This window comes from Equus caballus, chromosome 13 (genome assembly GCF_041296265.1).
Source record: "Equus caballus isolate H_3958 breed thoroughbred chromosome 13, TB-T2T, whole genome shotgun sequence".
Taxonomy (NCBI): domain Eukaryota; kingdom Metazoa; phylum Chordata; class Mammalia; order Perissodactyla; family Equidae; genus Equus; species Equus caballus.
This window is the reverse complement of record NC_091696.1, coordinates 6,291,394-6,316,197: the sequence shown is the minus strand read 5'-3', so window position 1 is coordinate 6,316,197 and position 24,804 is coordinate 6,291,394. Positions and strand designations below refer to the sequence as shown.

The 24,804-nt window shown below is 40.9% G+C and overlaps 1 protein-coding gene and 1 long non-coding RNA gene across 7 annotated transcripts in view; one reads left to right on the top strand and one right to left on the bottom strand.

Moving 5' to 3' along the window:
• Window positions 1-24,804, top strand: part of SMURF1 (SMAD specific E3 ubiquitin protein ligase 1) — a 112,786-nt gene that overhangs the window by 65,104 nt on the left and 22,878 nt on the right. For 3 of the 6 annotated variants that reach the window (XM_023655293.2, XM_023655294.2, XM_023655295.2), the window contains exons 2-10: window positions 16,041-16,079; window positions 17,230-17,338; window positions 18,548-18,681; window positions 18,832-18,897; window positions 20,135-20,210; window positions 21,746-21,987; window positions 22,701-22,785; window positions 23,404-23,481; window positions 24,374-24,520. In XM_023655293.2, the coding sequence (XP_023511061.1) occupies window positions 16,041-16,079; window positions 17,230-17,338; window positions 18,548-18,681; window positions 18,832-18,897; window positions 20,135-20,210; window positions 21,746-21,987; window positions 22,701-22,785; window positions 23,404-23,481; window positions 24,374-24,520 (976 nt within the window). The remainder of the gene's footprint in view (window positions 1-16,040; window positions 16,080-17,229; window positions 17,339-18,547; window positions 18,682-18,831; window positions 18,898-20,134; window positions 20,211-21,745; window positions 21,988-22,700; window positions 22,786-23,403; window positions 23,482-24,373; window positions 24,521-24,804) is intronic. The other 3 variants (XM_023655297.2, XM_023655296.2, XM_070230727.1) reach the window with 2 other exon arrangements.
• On the bottom strand, window positions 19,533-20,830 carry LOC138916977 (uncharacterized). The gene is made up of 2 exons (XR_011424253.1): window positions 20,703-20,830; window positions 19,533-20,370 (listed from the first exon to the last, which is right to left on the bottom strand). It is a non-coding gene; the product is annotated as an uncharacterized lncRNA (long non-coding RNA).

Here is a 24,804-nt window from a genome sequence, read left to right as displayed (position 1 = left end):
AATGAGCGAACTTAACCACTACGCCACTGGGCTGGCCCCCCATGCATTTTAATATATAGTATATTTTGTTTTCATTTGATTGTAAGTAGTTTCTTATTCCACTTTGACTTTCTTTTTAATGAGTTATTTACAAATAGGTTTTAAACTTTCCAGATGTGTGGATTTACTTAGGATCTATATTTGCTGTAGAATTTTGATTACATTTAATGAGTGAATATGGACTGTTTATCAATTTGGGAAATTTGTTTAAGTTTCCTTTGTCATTTAGTACGTAGTCAGCTTTTCTAAATTCCATGCATGTTTGAAAAGAATGTGTAAATCTCTGCTTTGGGAGGAAAGCAGTTTTATTGAGTTTCTTTGCTCTCTCGTGATGTGGCTTCCTGTGAACCTTTGGTGATTCTTAGTTATGTATTCAATCTTGCAGCTGGGATTTCCAGTTTCTCAGTCAAGGTGCGAGAGGGGTGGGGCGGGGAGGGGCTGTTAGTCTGTGTAGTGCGTGAGCTCACAACCGTTCCCCACCCACGACACTGCTGTGTCCCGGAGCCACGCTGCTATGCTCAGTCTTGCAGCTGGAGGCAGAGCCTGGCCCTGGGTCGCTGGCCTCCATTGGACAGTGGCCACACCTACTACATAGCTCTTTCAGACCCCAGCTCACTGCTCCAGTGGCCTCTCCTGGGCCTCATTTCCTCGCTCCCACACCTGGAACGCCGCAAGTGTTGGTGTCCCCTTCTGCAGTCGCCCGTGCCTGCATGTGGCTGTGCCGTCTGTTTGTAGCTAAGGTGTCCCTCGCCTTGTTTGCTCTCCATCTTCTAGGGGTTCCTTTAATTTGTGAGCAGAGTTGTGTGTACATCTGTCTTGAATTTCCATTTTACCGTTCCCGTTGGTTTTTGAGGAAGGGGCAGACAGCAGCCGGTCGTCAGCCTGGGAGTCTAGAAACCTAATAACCTGTCAGCTTCATTCAACTTGGAAGTGAGATCAGTGTAGTGCTACTATTTTTTATTTTAAATAAATGAAAAGCTACACGATTTCAGATAGGAAAGAGCGGAGTAATTGACCACTTTCAGGGCTCTGTGAAAACCATTTTGTTTGTGAATTAATTTTTGAAAAGTTTACCCTCAGGATAATCTTCAAAGCTTTATATTCTGTGTTCTTACTAACTTTAGTGATGTCCCTTTTCCATTTGCTCCTGTCTCTTCTAACATGTTTGTGTTCCAACCTGGAAAAATGGGCCATTTCCAGCCCTATGAGTTGCCTGATGGTGGAAATCATAAATGGCAGATTAATAATCTGGATGAAGAACAGGAAGTGGAAGAAGGGGTCAGCCCCGGGGCTGAGTGGTTAAGTTTGTGTGCTCCGCTTCGGTGGCCCGGGGTTTGCTGGTTCGGATGCTGGATGCGGACCTACACACCGCTAATCAAGCCTTGCTGTGGTGGTGTCCCACAGAGAAGAACTAGAATGACTTACAACTGGGATATACTATTATGCACTGGGGCTTTGGGGAGAAAAACATAACAACAAAAAAAAAGAGGAAGATTGGCAACAGATGTTAGCTCAGGGCCAATCTTCCTTGCCAAAAAGCATACCTTAAAGAAAGAAAGAATGGGGCCAGCCCGGTGGTGCAGCATTTGGGTTCACATGTTCCACTTCTGTGGCCCGGGGTTCACCAGTTCAAATCCCGGGTGTGGATATGGCACTGCTTGTTAAGCCATGCTGTGGCAGGCATCCCACATATAAAGCAGAGGAAGATAGGCACGGATGTTAGCTCAGGGCCAGTCTTCCTCTGCAAAAAGAGGAGGATTGGCAACAGTTAGCTCAGGGCTAATCTTCCTCAAAATAAATAAATAAATAAAAAATGACAATAAAAATAAAATTAAAAAAAGAGAAAGTGGAAGTAGTGTTACTGACTAAGCTGAGAAGTGGATTAAGAATCTTTGCTGACATTACAGTCTTTCTCACAAAGTCGTTGATTTTTTTTTAACTTAAAAAGTAAAATTTAGGAGGCCAGCCCTGTGGCCGAGTGGCTAAGTTCACACACTCTGCTTTGGGGTTTCGCCGGTTCAGATCCTGGGCACGGACATGCCACCGCTCATCGAGCCACGCTGAGGCGGCGTCCCACATGCCACAGCTAGAAGGACCCACAACTAGAGATACACAACTGTGTACCAGGGGGCTTTGGGGAGAAAAAGGAAAAATAAGAAAATCTTTCAAAAAAAAAAAACCAGTAAGATTTTATTTTTTCCTTATGAATGTTGTCCATATAGTCATTCTTTTCAGAAAATTTAAAGTTTATAGCCAAACAAAAAGAAGAAAATACATTATACCATATTAGTTTATATCATTCCAGACTTTTAAATACATATTATTTGCACACACAGTTTTACCAAAAGAGTCATCCTGTACATGCTACTTGTTCTGTAACCTGTTTTTAATATTTTTATTCCTAGACCTTACTTTTTAGAACAGTTTTAGATTTACAGAATTATTGCAAAGATAGTAGAGTTCCCTCCCACACACCTGCCTACGGTTTCCCCAGTTATTAAAATCTAACATTAATGTGGTACATTTGTCATAATTAACGAATCAATATTAATGTATTATTATTAACTGAATGCTTTTTTCAGATTTCCGTAGTTTTTACCTAATGCCTTTTCCTGTTCCGGGATCCCATTCAGGATATGACATTACATTTAACTGTCACGTCTCCTTAGGCTTCTCTTGGCTGTGACAGTTAGACTTTCCTTATTTTTGACGGCCTTGACAGTTTTGAGGACTACTGCTCAGGTGTTTGTAGACTGTCCATCAGTTGGGATGTGTCCGATGTTTTCCTCGTGGCTAGGCTGGGATTCTGCATTTGGGGAGGAAGACCACAGAGATAAAGTGCCACTCTCATCAGATCATATGAAAGTCCACGCTATCACATGAGTTATGACTGTTGACGTTGACCTTGATCACCTGGCTGAGGTCATGTTGGTTAGGTTTCTCCCCTGTAAGCTTCCTCTCGCTCCTCCTTTCCATTCTCTGCTCTTTGTAAGGAGGTCACTGTGTGCAGCCCCCACTGAAGGAGTGGGGGTTCTGCTCCCCCTTCCTCAGGGTGGAGTGTCATCATTTACCTGGAGTTCTTCAGCACGTTAGATTTGTCTCTTTTCTCCAGTCGTTAATTGACTCAATTATTTGTTAATATCAGTATGGGCTCATGAATATTGATTTTATGCTTGGGGTTACAACTAAGTACTACTTGACTTATTTTGTTGCTCAAAATGTGCCAGCTTTGGCCATTTCGAGCTCTATCAGTTGGCTCTTGTCCCCTTTGTCATACCCCCATCAATGTGGTGGGATTTTTTCTTTTTTTTAGCATTTCCTTACCTTCTCTGACTACAAGATGCTCATCTTGTATATTACCTGTCCCAGTCCTAGAATCATCTGTTTCCCCATGGAGCCCTTTTTCCTTTTAGTGTATGATGATATTAGAAATGTAAACCTTTTCCCAATTCATTATATCTATTATCATCTCGTGTCATTATATATTCTTGTACAGCCCTATGATTTTTTTTACTTTTAAAATAAACTCACTGGGCCAGCTCGGTGGCACAACAGCTAAGTGCACATGTTCTGTTTTGGTGGCCCAGGGTTTGCAGCTTTGGATCCCGGGTGCGGACATGGCACCGCTTGTCAAGCCGTGCTGTGGTAGGCGTCCCACATAAAAGTAGAGGAAGATGGGCACAGATGTTAGCTCAGGGCCAGTCTTCCTCAACAAGAAAAAAAAACTCGCTCTGAGCTAACATCTGTTGCCAATCTCCCTCTTTTTTTTGCTTGAGGAAAATTAGCAATGAGCTAATATCTGTGCCAATCTTCTGCCACTTTATATGTGGGTCACTGCCACAGCATGGCTAATCAGGGGTGTAGGTCCGTGCCTGGGATCCAAACCTGCAAACCCAGGCCACTGAAGCAGAGCATGCTGAACTTAACCACTATGCAGTGGGGCTGACCCTCAGATGTACTCATTTTAAGTGTATTGTTCAATGAGTTGTAACAAATGTATGGCACTCATGTAACCAATACCCAAGTCAAGATACAGAACATTTCCATCACCCCAGAAAGTTCCTGATGACCTTTTCCAGTCAGTCTTCCTGCCTGACTCCTGGGCCCAGTCCACTAGTGACTTTCTTTTTATATTGATTAATTTTGCCTATTCTAAAGTTTTATTTACATGCATTCATATAGTATGGACTCCTCAGTGTTTGTTAATGTTTCTGAGGTTTATCCACGTTTTTGCATGTACCAGTGGCTTATTCTTTTTTATTACTGTGTTGTATTCATTGCATGAATGCACCACCATTTGTTTGTCCATTCACTTGTCGATGGATATTGGGTTATCATTTTTCGCTCTTATGAATAAAGCTGCCGTCAACTTTTATGCACACCTTTTTGTGGATTTATGTTTTCGCTTCTTCAGGTCAAAACCTAGGAGTAGAATTACTAGGTCATGGGGTCAATATGTACTAAACAGTTCTCCAAAGTGGCTGTTCCATTTTATACGTCAAGCAGTGATGTGTGAGACTTGTTCCCCCGCATCCTCACCAACACTTAGTATTGTCAGTCTTTTTAGTTTTAGCTGTTCTAGTGGGTGTGTAGTAGTACCTTATTATGGCTTTCACTTGCCTTTCACTGATGATTAGTGATGTTGAGCATGTTTTCATGTCTTTCCTGGCCATTCGATGTCTTCTTCAATGAAATGTCCAAGTTTTTTTGCCCATCTTTAAATTGGGTTGTTTTTCTTTTGATTATTGAGTTGTAAGGGTTCTTTATATATCCTCCATACAAATCTTTTTCAGATATATGTATTGTGGAGATTTTCTCCCCTCTGGGAGAATTTTCTCTTGCCTTTTTGTTTTCTTAATGATACCTTGTATTTGTGTTTAAGTCTGTGCTCCATTTCAAGTCAGTTTTTGTGTATGGTGTGAGGTAAGGTGAAAGTTTATTTATTTTTTCTCCTTAGGATATCCCATTTATCTCAAGTAGATAGCCATCCCATTTTCCAGTCTGGAAAAGACTATCCTCCTCCCGCCCCCATGGAATTATCTTGGCGCCTTTGATGAGAATCAATTGACCTTAGACCTGTGGGTCTATATTTGGACTTTCTATTCTGTTCTGTTGATTTTTATGATTGATTTGTAAATATTTAAGTGTATAGCTTGCTGAATTCTCACGAACTGAACATGCGCATGTGTAATCAGCACTCAGATCAAGAAACAGAGCCTGACCAGTTCTCCAGACACCTTCCTCATGGTTCCTTCCAGTCATACCTTGTCCTGCTAAAGGATGATTTTAGCTGACTTCAACAGTGTACATTTGTTCTCCTGTTTCTGTGCTTTATATAAATGACATTGTACAATATATATTATGTCTTTTGTTGAGTATCATGCTAATGAGATTCATTCATAATTTTGTGTGTAGTTGTAGTTTGTTTTTTCATTGCTGTATAATATTCCGTTTTGTGAATACAACAGCCTCTTTATTCATTGTACTGTTGACGGGCATCTCAATAGTTCTTAGTCTTTGGCTATTACTGTGCTGCTATAACCATTCTACTATGTGATAAACGTATGTATATGTGCATTTCTGTGGATTACACACCTAAGGGTAGAATTGCTGGATCATGACCAATTTTTTTTTTTTAATTTGAATGATCTTATGAATCCAGTGTGGCCACATTGATTTGAAATTTTTAATGTTGTGACAAATTGTTTCATTCTTAACACTCGGTTGTCTTAATGAAGGAGCATAATTCATTGAACTCTGTGGTTTTCATTCATGGATGGATCAAGTTCTTATCTCCATCACTAACTTTGCTGGGTCACCGTGAGCAAGTTATTCAATCTCCTCAGCTTCTATTTTTCTCGACTAAATTGAGCATGATGATTTTACCCTGATTTACACCATGATGTGAATGATTAGCTAAATAATTATAAAAGATTTTATGATAAAACCATGCAAAATAATACCTTGAAATACTTCAGTGCTGTAGAACCTAGCACTATAAAATGACAAATAGGGAAGAAATTATAAGGGACTTTGTTCTAGAAGGTTGTATATTATGGGTTTTTTTCACACCCATGCGTGAGGATGTTTGCAGTGTGTCACCTTGCTAAACTTTGTCCTCACCTTTGGGTTTTCTGTTGACACTTCTATGCATCAAATTAATAAGGCCTCATTTGTCAGCTCAATAACTGAAGGAGAGAAAATACCGACAGAACTTCGTTAATTTATTCATTATTACCTTTTTCCCTTTCCTAATTGTTGTAGGTCTGGTCTGATTATCACATTGCAGACAAGTTTGCTTAATTCTAGTTTTCTTCCCATCAAATCCGTCAGTTTCCCCTTTCCCCTCAGCAGTTGTCACCTTGTTTAGACTGGCTTCATCAGAAGAACACAGCTTCATTTATATGACCGGGTCTTCAGGAGGTCGGGGGTGACGCCATTTGGATTTATGCGGGGTCCCCTCCCTCTCATCTCCTCCCCGGCTTACCTCCATGAATGGAGTCCATTCAGGTTCCTTCGAGGGTGACAATCAAATAGAATTTACTTAATGACCGGCTTTTGGGGGTCAGAATTCATTTCCTTCCTGACACAGTTGAGTTTTATTTTATAGTGTATAACCTTAGGAAGACAGTCCAAGCTGGAGAAGTCAATTTGAAGCAATTGTTTAAGAAAAAGAAAAAAAAAAAAAAGCATGATCTTAGTTTAGTTTCCTTAAAAATCCCTCCGGCATGGGAAGGACCCTGAGGACAAGCACCATTTTTTGTTGTTCTTCATGGATCCTCTGAGTTTAGAACAAGGCTTGTTAAATGGAGGAAGACATTCAGTACTCAGAAGCAGCAGCTATTACTCACTGACCTTGGTTTGTCAAGTTATGTGACCTTTTAAAGCCTCAGTTTTCTCATCAGGAAAATGAGTATAACAACAGTAACTATCTCGCAGAGTGTGGTGTCGAATGAACGCAATCACAATGGCGGATACTCCCTCGGTATAGTGCCCACTGACCTTGTAGGCGTTCACTGACTTTGGGCTGCTGTTGCTAGTTATACTCGGAATTAGATTGTAGTTTTAAAGTTTCACAAAATAATGACAAGGCTTCCAGGCTGTCCACTGTGATTCCATCAATGGGCTTCATCAGATGTTTCTGGCTGATGATGTCTCAGTCGCTCAGCTGGTTGCCTGGGAGACCGTCAGCTTCCAGGGCGGTTTGGGAAGCTCAAGTTGTAGCCGCTCCTTGGTTCCTGGTGTCCCGTCACCATGCGCTCGCTGTGCAGCAGATGAGATACTAGACATCCCGGCTGGAGTGTTGGAGTTAGTAATAAACATTGCCATTGCATATGGCGTTTGAATAAGAGCGTTAGAAAGGAAAAATAAACGTGTTTAAGGAGACAACATTTATAAGTAACTGATCTGGGAACTGATTACTTTTGGAATATAGCTTGAAATATTTAGCTAAAACTTTCTCTAATGACAACTTGAATTTTCCTGTGTTCTAAGGCAAGGAAATATGCGTCACCTGTAACATCACCCTGACTCTTCATGCTTCTGTTCCACTCTCACATGGTTGGAAAACATTCCGTTTGGTTTATTTAAGACAGAAACTGGAGACAGGAGATCAGGAGGTAGAAATTAAAGACAGCGACTTTAAATGAGATACTACTTTCCTTGTCTTCCAAGGCAGAGGCGTCTAGCCTGGAATACTTGGGAAGAAATCAGACTGAAGCCAGCGGTAGCTTTGGAAGTCGCTTCCTGGGAGGCCTGTCTTCTTGCTTCATCTGCAAGAAGTGCTCCTACTGTAGCTTCTGCGGGACAAATCCAGGGTGTCAAGAAAAGCAGCATCTTAGGATGAAAAGTTAAAAATTAAAAATGTCCCTCAGTTACAGACTGACTTGGAAGGTAATGGCCTGATCAGTCCCTGGAAATCGTCCTTATGATGTAATGAATGTGTTCATTAACGAGGGCTTTGTTCAAATAAAAAGTTCCAGATGCCCTCTGGACTTTATTACTTGTTTTTTGACGTGGACTTATTCCTCCTGCATTGTGATATTACCTCTGGTTTGATTCACGGGAACGTTTTTTTCCCTAGTGCCACCAAATGTCACTAGTGATATGTTAAGAAATAGCATACAGTTGTTCTAAAGAAGATCTGTCAGGTGGTGATGTGTGCAAAGCTGCCAGGCCCCGGCTCCTGGTGGAGTGTGGGGTGGGGGTCAGACACACTACAGTGGAGCGCTAGCAAAGCTGTCTCATTCATTCATTCATTCAAGCACTTATTCATTTATTTCAACAAACATTTCTTTTCTTTTTTTTTAGTTATATTGAGGCCATAATAGTTTATAACATTGTGAAATTTCAGTTGTACATTATTATTTGTCAGTCACCGCATATATGTGCCCCTTTACCCCTTATGCCCACCCCCCAACGCCCTTCCCCTCTGGTAACCATGAATCTGTTCTCTTTGTCATTGTGTTAGTTAATCTTCCACAAATGAGTGAAATCATACGGTGTTTGTCTTTCTCTGTCTGGCTTATGTCGCTTAACATAATACCCTCAAGGTCCATCCATGTTGTTGTGAATGGGACGATTTTGTCTTTTTTACGGCTGAGTAGTATTCTGTTGTGTGTATATATATATATATATACCACATCTTCTTTATCCAATTATCAGTTGATGAGCACTTGGGTTGCTTCCACTTTTTGGCTATTGTGAATAATGCTACCGTGAACATTGGGGTGCATAAGTCTCTTTGAATTGTTGATTTCATGTTCTTTGGATAAATACACAGTAGTGGGATAGCTGGGTTATATGATAATTCTTCTTTTTAGTTTTTTGAGAAATCTCCATACTGTTTTCCATAGTGGCTGCACCAGTTTGCATTCCCATCAGTGGTGTATGAGGGTTCCCTTTTCTCCACATCATCTCCAACATTTGTTATTTTTTGTCTTGGTGATTATAGGCATTCTAACAGATGTAAAGTGATATTTCATTGTGGTGTTGATTTGCTCCTCGATGATTAGTGATGTCAAACATCTTTTCATGTGCCTTTTGGCCATCTGTATATCTTCTTTGGAAAAATGTCTGTTCATTTCTTCTGCCCATTTTTTTTGTATCAGGTTGTTTGTTTTTTTGTTGTTGAGTTGTATGAGTTTTTTAATATATTTTGGAGATTAACCCTTTGTCAGATATATGATTTGCAAATATTTTCTCCCAGTTGGTGGGTTGTCTTTTCATTTTGTTCATGGTTTCCTTTGCCTTGCAGAGGCTCTTTACTCTGATGAAGCCCCATTTGTTTATTTTTTCTTTTATTTCCCTTACCTGAGTAGACACGGTATTTGAAAAGATCCTTCTAAGGGGCTGGCCCCGTGGCCGAGTGGTTAAGTTCGCGCGCTCCGCTGCAGGCGGCCCAGTGTTTCGTTGGTTCGAATCCTGGGCGCGGACATGGCACTGCTCATCAAACCACGCTGAGGCAGCGTCCCACATACCACAACTAGAAGAACCCACAACGAAGAATACACAACTATGTACCGGGGGGCTTTGGGGAGAAAAAGGAAAAAATAAAATCTTTAAAAAAAAAAAAAAAAAAAAAAAAAAAAAAAAAGAAAAGATCCTTCTAAGATCCATGTCACAGAGTGCACTGCCTATATTTTCTTCTAGGAGTTTTATGGTTTCAGGTCTTACCTTCAAGTCTTTAGTCTATTTTGAGTTAATTTTTGTGCATGGTGAAAGATAATAGTCTACTTTCATTCTTTTGCACGTGGCTGTCCAGTTTCCCCAACCATTTATTGAAGAGACTTTCCTTTCTCCATTGTACCTTCTTGGCACCTTTGTCGAAGGTTAGCTGTGCACAGAAGTGTGGTTTTATTTCTGGGCTTTCAGTTCTGTTCCATTGATCTGTGTGTCTGTTTTTGTACCAGCACCACGCTGTTTAGATGGGACTTCAGAGGAACTGAACTTAGCTGGGGGGCAAAGCCACCTATATGAAGGGTGATCGAGCCCTGAACTGTGTGACTCTTACAGTAAATAGGAATAAAAAGAGGCAACAGATTGCTGGCGGTTAGAGTAGCGATTCCCAGATGAGTGAAAACACATTTATGTAAATGAGGCTATCCACGTAAACTTGCCCACTTTTTATTTTGCCAAGTCACTGTTGAAACTATCACTATTTTTTGTTACCTCATTTCATTAAAGATAGGACATTTTAATGCGAAAAAAGTAGAAAAGACATAACATGGGAGTGTTTAAAATGAATTAGTTCAGTTTTGTGAAAAGCCCACCGCATTGTCCTTTTGTTTTCATTTTGGCACCAGTAGAAATGTTATCACAGAGTCAGATCTGGGAGGCACTGGCTGAAGTGAGGCTTCCCTGAGACTCTGGGCCTCACCTGGCCCCAACGGTGGAGCACAGAGAGAGGGAGGGAGGGGCTCTCCAGTGGGTTGAGGAGCAGGAATTACTGCCCAGCGGTAGCCCTGGGTGGGGCGGAGAGGAGCGGGGAGCGAACCCAACTACACTTTGAAGACAAGTGGGAGATGAAAGTGATACTGGAGGATGGAACGCTTTAAAACCCAGGGAGAAACCTAGATTTGCAGTAAATACAAGAGAGCCACTGGCGTCTTTTGAGCTCCAGGACTGGAAAATGGCATTTCAGAAGGTGGTTCTGGTGGCTAAGGGTAGTGTGAATGGGGAGGCTCGAGTCAGGGAGGGCGCTGTGCTCTGGGGTTAAGCTGTGAGTAGGTGAAGCCAAAACGAGGAGAGTGGGTAGAAAAGCAGGGGAAAGGACGAGTTCAGGGAGACATTTAGAAGAAAGAGAAGTAGGATGTGCTGACACACAAATAGGAGGGAGGAATAAAAATTACAGCCAAAGTTTCTAGCTTTGGAGAACAGAAAAAGAGTGAAGTATTGACACAAATTAGAAAATTTCTTCTATGTCAACTATTTCTCATTAAAACTGGCGGAAAAAAAAACAACAAAAATTTCTTAAGTTGATATAATAAAATACTAAATTTGTGTCGACAGAGTGGGTGGAAGCACCAATGGGATCTTGCGGGCCCTGTGCTTTTGTCAGGGTCCTGCCAAAGAAGCTTGTCTTACTGATTGCGTCAACCTCAAGTGAGCAAAACATTGCGCTTCCGTGTATTTTCAGATGTGAAGTGAACATCATGCAATTTACTCTTACTTTATCCCCAACGTGAGGAAACTCTGGTATGTGCTTAGGAAATTATGGGATGTAAGAGACGTGATTTGTCCAAAGTAGAGGGCACTTCAGAGCTGGAGTTGAAGGAACCATGCTGTGGCCTACACTGAAAAAATAAGCTTCGTTTTCTGGAAATGTCTTTTTTGTTCATTGTGGTCTTCCCAGAGCCTCACTCATAATTGGTGTATCACATGTTTGTTTAAAAATGATGGTAGATCTAGACAGAATTGGATTTTATGCGTGTAATGAATGACCTTTTATCATTATACCTCCTAGAGTGGACAAAGAGAATTCTATCTCAAGATCTTAAAATTATTCTAGTAGGAGAAATTATATCCCATTAACTAAAGTAGATTCAGTATGATCCCAAATGATCTTTGCACAAAATTGAGGCAAATTTCTTTTTGTGCTGACACTATTGAGACCTTCTCCACTTTATGATGTAAGCAGATTCCACTGAAATGAGCCTTAAATTAAAACATCGCTAGTCTTGTAAATATGAACAAAGATTAGTCTTTTTGAGATGATACCAGAATTCTTCCAGTCAGGAGCAACCTAGCACCAGCACTTCAGAAAAACTAGGGCCCAGAGGTGGTGGATAATCTTTGAGGCTGGGGAGGTGAGGTTGGTTGGGGGCAGAGCGTGACAGGTCTAGAGTTTTGCAATGGGACGCGACTGTGGAATTTTTTAAAGGAAAGAGACATGAGGAGATTTAAATTTTGAACAGATTCCTTGGTGATGGCTGATGGTTGGGAGCTTGGCAAGGGTGGAGATGGTAAGAAGTCAACACGTGAGAGACTGAGAAGTAAAAGGATGATGACATGTAGATTTCTGGCTTGTGCAGTTGACGGGTGTTGCTGATGATCCTGAAGTGACCAGGGTCACTTAAGCAGAGTAGGAAGATTTTAACTTCAGTTTTGGACACTTTGAATTTAATCTGAGAGCCTTTGAGACTTTCAAAGCTGTGGGAAAGAAAAGCAAAGTTGAAGGAAAGAGAACAACACAGGCCTGTTTGAAGAGCGTTGAAAAAGATGGCTGACTTTAAATTAACTTAAGAAAAGTAATAGCTTTGCTATATCCAAATGACAATTAGAAAATGCAATGAAAGGAACAGTCCTGACATTCATGATAGTAACAAAATTCAAAAGAATGCAAAAAAAGATATTAGAGCTAATAAATGAGTTTAACGAAGGTGCACGATTCAAGTCGAATATAAAGAAATCAGTTGTATTTCTGTACACCTGAAATGAACCATCGGAAAATGAAATTGAGAAACTTCCATTTGCAACAGCATCAAGAAGAGTAAAATAAAAATAAAATAACTTTAATAAAAGGAATGCAAACCTTATACTCTGAAAATTACAAAACAAAGTTAAAATTAAAGGAGACCTAAATAAATGAGAGGACACCTCATGCCCGTGGGTTAGAAGATTTAATATTGTTAAGATGACAATACTCCCCAAATTCATCTACAGATTTGGCGAAATCCCTATCAAAATCCTGACTGGCTCTTTGGCAGAAATTGACCAGCTGATCCTAAAATTCATACAACAATTTAACAGATCCAGAATAGCCAGAACAATCTTGAAAAAGAACAAAGTACGAGGACTCGTGCTTCCCAATTTCAAAACTTACTACAAAGCTATGGTAGTTACTATGGTCTAAATGTTTGTGTCCCCCCAAAGTTCATATATTGAAATCCTAACCCCCAAAGGTGACGGTATTAGTAGCTGGGATCTTTGGGAGGTGGAACCCTAATGAGTTGGACTGGTGTCTTATAAAAGAGACTCCAGAGAGGTCCCCAGCCCCTTCTGCTGTGTGAGGATACAAGAAGAAGTCTGCAACCTGGAAGAGAGCGCTCGCCCAACCGTGCTGGCACCATGACCTCAGACTTCCAGCCTCCAGAACTGTGGGAAATAAATGCTTGTTGTTTATAAGCCACCTAGTCTATAGTATTTTGTTATAACAGCCCTAACAGACTAAGATAGTAATCAAGACAGTGTGGTCGTGGCGTGAGGAGAGACGTAGAGATCAGTAGAATAGAATTGAGAGGCCACAGATAAGCTCTCACGTTTCCAGTGAGTTGATTTTCAACAAGGGTGTGAAGACAAGTCAATGGGGAAAGAATAGACCTTCAACAAATAGTGCCGGTACAACTGAATAGCCACCTGCACAGGAACGAAGTTGGACCTCTTCTTCATATCCCACACCAAAATGAACTCAAAACAGATCATAGACCTAAATGTCTATCTGAGAGCTAAAAGTATAAAAAAGCTAAAAGTATAAAACTCTGTGAAGAAAATATAGGAGTAAATCTTTAAGACCTTTGGTTAGGCAAAGCCTTCTTAGACATGACACCAAAAGCACAAGCAACCAAAGAAAATAGATAAATTGGACTTCATCAAAATTAAAAACTTTGGTGCTTCAAAGAACACCATCAAGAAAGTGAAAAGACAGGGGCTGGCCCTGTGGCCGAGTGGTTAAGTTCGTGCGCTCTGCTTCGGCGGCCCAGGGTTTCGCCGGTTCGAATCCTGGGTGTGGACATGGCACTGCTTGTCAAGCCACGCTGAGGCGGCGTCCCACATGCCACGACAAGAACAACCCACAGCTAAAAATACACAGCTATGTACTGGGGGGCTTTGGGGAGTAAAAGGAAAAATAAAATCTTAAAAAAAAAAAAGTGAAAAGACCACAGAATGGGAGAATATTTTAAATCATGTCTCTGATAAGGATATCTTGTCTATAGATATGTAGATATTTATATAGAGAGAGATCTCTATAGATAGGGCTATATAGAGTAGAAAAGAATTCTCACAGCTCAATAATAAAAGGGCACATAACCCAATTAAGAAATGGGCAAGACAATCTAAATAGAAATTTCTCCAAAGAGGATATACCAATGGCTTAGAAGCACATGAAAAGATGCCCAAAATCATTAGTCATCAGAGAAATGCAAATTAAAACCAGGGTCAGACAATAACAAGTCTTAGTGAGGATGTGGAGAAATCAGAACCCTCATACGCTTCTGGTGGGAATATAAAATGGCGCAGATGCTGGAGGAAACAGTCTGGCAGTTCCCAAAATGTTAAACATCTAACTTAGCAACTCCATTCGTAGGTTTACAGCAAGAAATAAAATCTGTGTCTACGTAACAACTTGTACAGCATTATTCACAAGAGCCAAAAAGTGGAAACAACCCACATGTCCACCAACTGATAAATGGATGAAGAAAATGTGGTATGTGCATACAATGGAATATTACTCAGTTATGAAAAGGAATGAAGTACTGGTTCATGCTACAACATGGATGAACTTGAAAAACATTATGCTAATTGAAAGAAACCAGTCACAAAATACCACATATTGGATGATTCCTTTATATGAAATGTGCAAATCCCCAGAGACATGGAGACAGAGAGTAGATTAATGATTGCCTAGTGGTGGGATGTGAGGTTAAATGAAGCGTGACTGCTAATGGGTGCAGGATTTTTTTGGGGGGATGATGAAAATGTTCTAAAATCAATTGTGGTGATGATTGTACAACCCTGTGCATATGCTGAAAACCATCGAATTATACACTTTAAATGGATGAATTGTATTATATATGAATTATATCTTGATAAAGCTGTTATATATTAAAATATACTAAGTGAAAAGTTTGCAGAACCATATATGAATATATTTTTGTAAATAATATATTTATAAGTTCCTAATAAACCTATTAAAAATTAGCAAAGTTTGTGAAGCAGTGGAAAAGAGACATTGGTAAATTTTCCCTTGATATAGTAGTTTTAATCATGCAACAGGTCTGGTGACAAAATTTCTTAGCAGTAATTGATACCACCTCATTGATAAAATCATATCATCAGTAGCATTTATTGCCTCTCTTCTCTGTGCCAACATTGTGTTGAATTCTTAACGTGCGTTTTGTCATTTATTTTTCACAACACCTCATGATGGCCCCATATCTTCTGTCACTCTCCCCTTGCTTTCTATTCTCCAACCTACCAAAGTTTACATTTACAAAACTGTATTGTTTATCAGAATATCACAAATGCCCAGTTCCTTTTATTGTTCTTGTTGTTAGCAGTAGCTGTAAAGGTAAATACTGTAGGTCTTAATTTGAATTGGTATTTCTGTGATCCTGTGCAGTTAAAAAAGCCTATCGATAAATCCATCTGTCTATATTTAAGTGAGACTTTCAAATGAAACTAACACATTTTATATTTGTTATGGTCAATTCCCAGTTGGAGGAGAAAACACTTTTTAGTTACTTGTCAGATTTTTGCTTAATGCAGTACTAAATTTGAAAGACAATCATCGGCAAAGATAACTTAGAATTTTTTTTTCTGTTGCAAATATAGACTAGTGTCTCAGTCCGTTGGGGCTGCTATAACAAATGCCATAGAGTAGATGGCTTAAATGACAAACAGTTATTTCTCAACGTTTTGGAGGCTGGAAAAGCCTAAGATGAAGGTGCCCGCAGATTCAGTTCTTGGTGAGGGCCCTCTTCCTGGCTTGTAGGCGGCTGCCTTCTTGCTGTGTCCTCACACGGATCGCAGAGTGAGAGCAAGCTCTATGGTCTCTTCTAAGGGTACCAGTGCCATCCTGAGAGCCCCACCCTCATGACCTCCTCGAAACCGAAGCCCCTCCCTCCAAATACCATGGCAGGCGGGTGGGGGGGTTAGGGCTTTGGCATAGGAATTTGGGGTGGGGGGGTCGGGAGGCGAGGGCGCCATTCAGTCCCTAGCAGCTAGCTCTGGTGAAAATCTCGTCCATAAATGCTAACCGTAGCATTTTTTATTTGTTTTAGTATTATGTGCCAAGAACCTTGCAAAGAAAGACTTCTTCAGTAAGTAAACACCCATTTTTGCTCTCTTACAATAATAATATTCTTCACATCTTTCTGAAATGTTGAACTTTTTAAAAAACACTAGGTGTATTCTCATGAAAGTCCTGCCCTTTGCTGAATAGAAGTTATGGTTTGACAAACTTCATTTCCCAGTTGACTGCAGCAGACAGGCTCCTTAGCTCGAGGGCCAGAATTTAGAGCTCATACGAGAGGAGCTCTCTCTCGCCCCCTGTTCTGGCCACACCCGGTGTTTTGTCTTCCCACCCATTCATATATTGCTTTCTACTGGACGAAGTGTTCTCAACTCAAATACAGATAAGGCATTTTTCGGTCAAGTAGCTGGGTTTGAGTAAAATTGTTAGTCAGATTTTACAAATTAAATCGCATTTTAAAAGTCTTATAATTGAAGGAATTGTGAAAAATAGAGGATTTTTTTCTCAAGGAGGGAATCACCCCTTGACTTAGGAAATTTGCCCGCTGGAAAGTAGGTGCCTGCAGCGTGGAATTCTGCATGCTCTTTCTGATCCCCGCAGGAATGCTGCTCATTCTTAAGTGGTATTATTCGCACTTTCGAGATGAGGAAACTCAGTCTCACAGGCTTTGTGCCAGCAGCTAGGAAGATCCGGGCCATGGCTCACAGCCAGGTCTGTCCCTCAGACCCTCCCCAGGCTACCCCTCTGATCTCATAAACCTGCCTGATTCACGCTCCAGCATTTAGGAACTTCCCGAATTAAGACTTGGTGAATACTCGCTTCCTTAGATAAAGATGAGTAAACAAGATTTCTAGGTATTATTCTTTTGTAGAAAGTATAAATACAATGAATTATAGACAGTTTTTCCTCCACTTAATTAGCCCCACTTAGTGATCATCAGAAATGGAAATTCGAATTTAAGCCTATTTTTATTGTTTTATAGCCTCTAAAAATCGGACAGTGATGTCATACTGGCTTGCCTTTCTTAGAAACCTAAATGGAATTATCTTATTTTGCTGATCGAAACTAACCTTAAGTTAGAGAATAAAATGTACCAGGATAATCTTCTTTACCAAATTAGGTGATGTTGAAGCTCTCTTTAGCCTGCAGGACTGTGTTCTGTGTCGCAGTGATAGGTCTGGAGTCTCATGCAGGTGTGGCTGTCCCCTCTCCGCTAGGACTCCCTGACCCTTTTGCAAAGATTGTCGTGGACGGATCTGGGCAGTGCCACTCAACGGACACTGTGAAAAACACATTGGACCCAAAGTGGAACCAGCACTACGATCTGTGAGTGGAATGTTATATATGCCATTGGGGAGCGGTAGGAAAGTGGGTATCTAGTTTTTAGGAGAAGAAGTCAATAAGAATAAAAATGTAAAAAGGGTTTACTCACTTCTTGTTGATAACAAAAGTGGATGGCCAAATGAAGACCTATTGCCTAATTCTAGAATTCATTTACTTGGAAGTCCTTGCATTTGACGTTTTCATAGATTTTTATGATTTGCTTCTGTAACTGTCATCCTCAAACTTTTCAATCTCCTGGCTGTTTTAACAGGAAAAAAGGGCCATAGCTCAGGTCCTCGCTATGCTACTGATTTTTCAGTGAAACCCTAAACCTGGCTCTAGAGTTTTTACTTTAAAAATGAATTATTGTTATCCATATTTATTATGCAAATATATAGTATTATATGTGTTTCTGTTGATTTTTTAAAATTTTGCCTTTTAGTACAAATATATTTTCTGCAAGAGAAAATATAGTTTGGTGTGATTGAATGTATATAAGCCGACGTACAATCAGATAGTTTCTTATATTCATTCATAAAATGGACTGCACTTTGAAAACCACTGTTTTATGTTTTCATGTCCCTGTTAAGAAATTTTCGTCAAAGTAATACTGAGTGATTATTGGTTTTTAGCAGCACAAATTGTACTGGGTTTGGGTGGGAGTTTTAGTAGTTGGGTTCTCAGACTCAAGTTCAGTTACACTGACGTATTGTAAGTGGCCTGGACTGTGCCACTTCCAACCTGGACAGTGGTTGTCAGTCCTTGTCCTGAAAGCTCCCCACTATGGTTGACTTGCCTGGAGAGGATGTGGGGGGTTACTATCTGAGTTAGTACCCTTTAGTGTACTTTGGATGGATCTCTGGGTTTATAAGCAGCCCCTTGTTGCAAGCTAGCATTCTATATTAAGTGTAGTTGGGGGGAATTTATGAATCATGTCATCGACGTTTGGAATGATTAAAATATAGTAATTCTCTGCCACAAGCTTGTCATCATCATGTGCTCGTCTATATTTGCTTCTTACATGGTTGGTTGTAGTCCTTCTCCCAGCCCACTGAAGTTAGTAGACCTGTATTTATGGATTACCTGTTGCATGTCAATATGGAGCCAACATTATCTTAACAGGATTCTTCTGTACTAACAAGTCAGATAAAATCTCCGTGTGCTCTCGTAATTCAGAAATACGATTAAAATGAGTTTGCCTATTGTTTTCAGATATGTTGGGAAAACCGATTCTATAACTATCAGCGTGTGGAACCACAAGAAAATTCACAAGAAGCAGGGAGCTGGCTTCCTGGGCTGTGTGCGGCTGCTCTCCAATGCCATCAGCAGATTAAAAGATACTGGATGTAAGAACCAAACGCTTTGCTGCCTCCTAATGCAACTGAAGAAGGCTTATTATGAGGCACCTATGTTTTTTTTAATGCTGAATACAGAATTCCTGCCTTCCTCCCTAGTTAACATTTCCCTGGGTTAAGTTTTGAATTGTTTGTTTGCAGACCAGCGTTTGGATCTATGCAAACTAAGTCCCTCAGATACTGATGCAGTTCGTGGCCAAATAGTGGGTAAGAACTTTCTCATCTGTATAAAGAGATGCTTTTACAGAGCTTAACATTCAACTCCTCAGCACTGCGAAAACACAAGTGGGCACTGACAGTGGTGACATACTTGGAAGGACAAACCACATACAGGGCCATCTCTTCAGTACTAAAACGTTTCATCTTGTGTGGTTCTTATTATTTTAACCTAATTCCCATCATCCTGTCATTCAAAGTTGAGTTAAAATGACAAAACGATTTAGGGTTATAATTTTAACCATCGCATTAATGGACAATTAATTTGTCAGTGTATTATCCAAGTGTAGGTGTTAAGAATAGTGGCCACATATGCAAGAGTTGAGAAGTAGTTTCTTCAGGAAGACCCGTCACATATGTAAAAGGCAAAGATGATTTCTGAAGACTTCCATGTAATATAGAGTCAGAGGATTGAATTATTTAGAATGAAAAATAAAGTGTGCTAATGTTACAGAGTGTCGACTGGAGGTGTTCCATTGGAAGTGATTTATCTGTTAAGTAGCTCATCCTATTATCCATCCCATTTTTATTAGCATTTTAGGGCAACTCAGACGTTGATTGTATGTGTTGCAAAGAATCAAAACATACTATTTCAGCGGCACACCAGAGTGACTCATGACCCCAAATGTTTTAGATATTGTCTTATGTAGACTTGACCCAAGATAAATGAACAGTGGATATACATCCTGAAAACGATCATAATTCCTGAGTGAAAAAATGTTCTCGCTTAATGCTCTTCTGCTTCTGATTTCTTCTTTTCTCTGTGGAAGGCCGTCAAAGGGAAGAACAAATAACTGGAAGCAACTTCATAAATGTCTTTGTTGTTCATGGCAGAGATAGAAAATAAATATTTAGATCCATGTAGACTTCGCAAATGCTGAAAGTGCTCTCTCTGTCCTTATTGAACATAAGTCAAAAGCTTCTTAAAAAGGTAACTTAGAGGAAGTGAATATCGAGTTCTGTTATTTTTATGGAGAGCATGAAAACGCAGCACCTCTTTCTGCTCCACATTCACAAGGAATGTTCCAAGCGGTGTGCGGTGGTGTGCAACTACTGGAGTAAAATGCTTCCTACCTGAAAGCATAGGAATATATGTGTGTATGTGTATACATATGCCTTGCTTTTTTCATAATAGTGTACGTAACTTATACATTCGCAATGGCTCACTGTGTTACAATTGTGTAAGATACCACTGGATTTTAATGCAAGGCGTTCTTTTCTCTTTTAGTCGGTTTACAGACACGAGACAGAATAGGCACTGGAGGGTCTGTGGTAGACTGCAGAGGCCTGTTAGAGAATGAAGGGTACGTACCCCCGTGGCGATGCGGCGGAGTTCTCTGCTGCCTTGGGCTCTCGCTCTGTGTGAAAGTGTCCTTCACGCCTTTTCTCTGTGCTGAATGCTTGAGGTGCAGGAGATGACTTTGGGATAAAACCAGGATCCGGTTTCCTTGTCTCTAAAGGAAGCTGTAAAGACTAGTGGGTTTGTGCCCCAAAGACTCAGGATCCTACTTAAAGAGGGTCCCACTAGCCAAAGATGGGACACGTTGAGCATCAATAAGAATTACAACTGCAATGGATTGAAACACATCAAATATATTAAAAATCTTCGAGTTCATAATGATGCAGGGAGGAAAAAAACTTAAAACACTAAAAAAAAAAAAAAAGAACCCCATCAAAAACTCTCATTGGTCCTTATCACAATTTTGTGATCCCCAATAGATTAATTGGAGCTGGGCGATAACCATTAATGGTTGCTAACAACATCACAAAAGAGAGAGAATCTCACACTGACATACCTCTTGGAAATGCAGGGGCCAGAGGAATGAACGTGTTCACAGCCCCGAGAGAATGCAATAAGCGCCATCCGGAGGGGGGCCTTCTGTAAAGTGTAGAAGACACAACCCAGTGTCTTTCAGTGAATACACTGGAAGAAAAATAAATGAAAAGGAAGGAAGAGAACCTATAAATTAATAATAAAAGAGACTTGGGAGCCATACCTATTAAATGCAATGTGTGGACCTCCTTTGGATCCTGATTAATGAGAACTGACTGGAGAAATTTGTACACTGACTGATATTTGACGATATTAGAAGAACTGAGGTACATTTTTTTTTAGTCGTGATAATGGAGAAAGTCCTTATCTTCTAGAGGTAGATGCTGAAATATTTAAGGATGAAATGGTAAATTGTTGGGATTAGTTTCAGAATAATCCAGTGGAGGGAGAAATTGGAGGAGTAGCCACGAGACCATCATTGTGTAGCTGGGTGAGGAGTCGGGGGTTCATTGAACCAGGCTGTCAATTGGTGTATGTATTTGAAGTGTTTCAGTGTGAAATGTTTTTGAAAAGCACTTGCTTATAAAGGAAAATAGCCTAGTCAATTGTCTTCAGTTATTCAGGGAGGTGAAGATTTGTGTGAAAGAGAACTTAAACTCATTGCAGTGTTTTATGTAACTAGAAGTTCTGTTATAGAATCAAATAACAAGGCAAATGGAGTATTTGGATTTGATTTAAATCAAGAAAAATGAAACCTCATTTCACAGGCTCCTTATAATGCAAAGCTGATTTTTTTCCAGTCCTTCAGCTCTACCCAAGGATGAAATACCATAGGTGGCCTCCGTGGCACTTTACATATGGCTTCCTTTGGCCACTTGTGCCTCGTGAAAAAGTCTATCTTTCTATTTAATTAGGACAGGATGAATTTTATGAGACTAAGCACTTGGGATGCTCTATATTGTTCGAGAAAAGCCAAATAAACAGATGTGAGAGCATCGCGTTGAATTTGAAGGTACTCGTCTTGGGCCGGTGTTCCCATGTGTGCTGTGTTCTCCTCCCTTCCAGAACCGTGTATGAAGACTCAGGGCCTGGAAGGCCACTCAGCTGCTTCATGGAGGAACCAGCCCCTTACACAGACAGTACTGGTGCTGCTGCTGGTGGAGGCAACTGCAGATTTGTGGAATCCCCAAGTCAAGATCAAAGACTTCAGGCACAGCGACTGCGGAATCCTGAGGTCCGAGGGTCACTCCAGACACCTCAGAACCGACCCCATGGCCACCAGTCACCGGAACTGCCTGAAGGCTATGGTGAGAGAATTCACCCTGCCATCCTGAGCGTTATCTGGAGTGTGTCAGAGAGCTTTGATTTTTAACACCTTTTTTAGTAACTTGTACATGCCTTCACTGCCGGTGTTGGCAGAGCTGTGCCATATGATGGTTGTGTCAGTGTAAAGACCAGGAACTGGAAAAAGATGGTGTTGAATCTTGCTTGTCATGAATTTGTCAGCAATTGTTCCCATCTCTCAGTTTAGCAATTGTGTGAAAATTTTGGGCAAATGAATACCAAAGAAAGCGAAGAGGATGCGTGGGCTAGTTGAGGGTATTTGTAGCGCTCTGTAATTTGAATGTGGCGAGGACAGCATGGGGTAGAAGTGAAAAGAAGGGAATATTTCACAACCACAGAGGGAGAACCTAAATGACGGAGGCAGATCATACCAGAGGAAAGAGCATACGGAGGTAACAGAGGTCAAGGTGAGGTCAGTCCTGGGGTGCAGATCGCTGAGTAAGGAGAGCCCCGCCTGTCCAGGAGTGAACAGGAGGAAGTCAGTCCGCCCAAACGTTTACATAGGGCTTGTGAGGTGAGGAAGTCAGGCAGAGGTTAACCGCTGCCCTTGCAAATCCTTCTTTCAGTGATTTTAAAGAGTGTTGAAAGGAAGCTTAGATTCCGTGCTTAGAGGATTGGCTGAAAACTCTCCTGGGAACTGAACTGAACTAATCGCGTCCCCCGATTTCTTATGCAGAGCAAAGAACAACAGTGCAGGGCCAAGTGTACTTTTTGCACACGCAGACTGGAGTTAGCACGTGGCACGACCCCAGGATACCAAGGTAGGTTTTCTAAAACTCACACCCTCGAATGCGTTTTTCCAGCGGTTGCCTGGACCCCCCCGTCCGATTGCGGATGATACAGCCCCTTAGGTTTGAAGCTGTAAGCTTGGAAGAGTGGCAGTGCAAAGAGCACGTCTGTCCCAGGGGTCTCGGCCTCAGGCCCTCTGCCCAGAGTCCCAGCTCTGCTGCCCCCTACACTCTCCACCTGGTAAACCGGCAGCTCCTATAACGCAAGTGGTCCTTGAGGAAGCAATCCTGTGTCTTGAAATCAGATCACGTGACTGCAAAAGCCCCTCACCCCTAAATTAGATCCAATGTGCTCTGACTTGATAAGCCAATAAACCATTCAAGATGGGTTGCTCTCATTTTAAACTAAAAGTATTGATCGATACAATGATAGGATGTCTGGGATTTGCTTCAAGTAATTGGGGTGGGGGAGCGAATGGGGTATATTTGAAACAGGTTGATGATGAGTTGATGAGTGCTGAAGCTGGTTATTCATTGTGGTCTCTCTACTTTTTTATATGCTTGCAATTTTCCATAATAAAAAGTTAAAAAGGAAATATAAAGACTCTATTACCCTTTCTCTCTTCTACTTTACTGTCCCTATTGCCTCAGCCCCTTGGGGACCATTCCTGGGGGAGATGAAGCTTTTCTATACGAATTCCTTCTACAAGGCCAAACATCTGAGCCCAGGTCAGAGAGATCCCCACCCCCACCCCATAATGGAGTTAAGTTTCTTTTTTTCTTTGCTTTTGCTTTCCTTTTTTTTTTCTTTCAATTTTTGTGTTTTAGAATAGCATTACTACCTAATAACATTTTTAGTAATGCTCATTACCTTTTTATTCATAATTTGTTTCATCTGAGAACAAGCTTCCTGTCTTTGATTTTCCAAGTCTATGTTGAATTTACGATTCCGTATCCATAATTAGAATGGAAATAGTACCTGCAAATGAATGAGGTGTCTCTTTAGTACCCACTGTAAGAACTGTCAGGCTTTTGTGCTAATTAGAAAAGCATCTTGGTCAGTAATGCTCTGCTCCCATATGACTGTAGATTGTATTGAAATAATTAATCAAGGGGTAGAATTAGAAATACTTGCTTCGCCAAGCCAACTAAAATTAAGAATGCCTTTTCCCGGTGCAACTGTTTGCAAATGTGAGATTTCAAGTGCATGTTAATACCTCCCCTTCAGCTTTAAAACACTTGTGCTGTCTGGGAGCTCTTCAATGAAGAAACCTTTCTGACCTTGAGCATTTCATTTAACTCCGTTCAGGAGGCATTCCGATACTCCCTGCTAGTTTGGCCCTCTTGCGTGTAAGAAATGATGTTCCCGGTAGACCACATTCTGTGTCGTGGTTATAGGCTCTGAAAGGCGGTTTTTATCTGTTGGTTTTTGCCGCCACTGGCGGCACAGAGGCCTGGACTCAGTGGGAGTTTGGCGTAAGTAGCACCGTGACCGTCCCTTTAGCAGAACTGGGACATGGCCACATTGATAAGGGGCTCCTGTGGTTCCTCTCTCTGAAGTTTCGGTCTTATGCCTCCATACTCAGAGGGACAAACCTCTCTGTGTCTTCCGTTTTGGTAGAGACCTTAACAGTGTGAACTGTGATGAACTTGGACCGCTGCCACCAGGTTGGGAAGTCAGAAGTACAGTGTCTGGGCGGATATATTTTGTAGATCATAATAACCGAACAACCCAGTTCACCGACCCAAGGTTACACCACATCATGAAGTAAGACTTTACAAAATCTTTGTTGACCTCTTACATTTATCATTTAATGTTTTCTAATGTGTCTTCGTTTATCTGCCGTATTGTTTGTTAGTGGAGAAAAACCATAAGCAAAATATGCTAAATATTTGGTGGCGATTGCATGTTGCAAACTCTCAAGCGAGCTGTGAGCGGTCCCGGAGCACATGTCGTTGTCACGCTGTCCTTGCTCGCAGCCTAAAGACAATTCACAGAGATGGCAGCGTTTGGCAGCTTCTTAACGAGCTTCCGCACGCAGCGCCTGATGA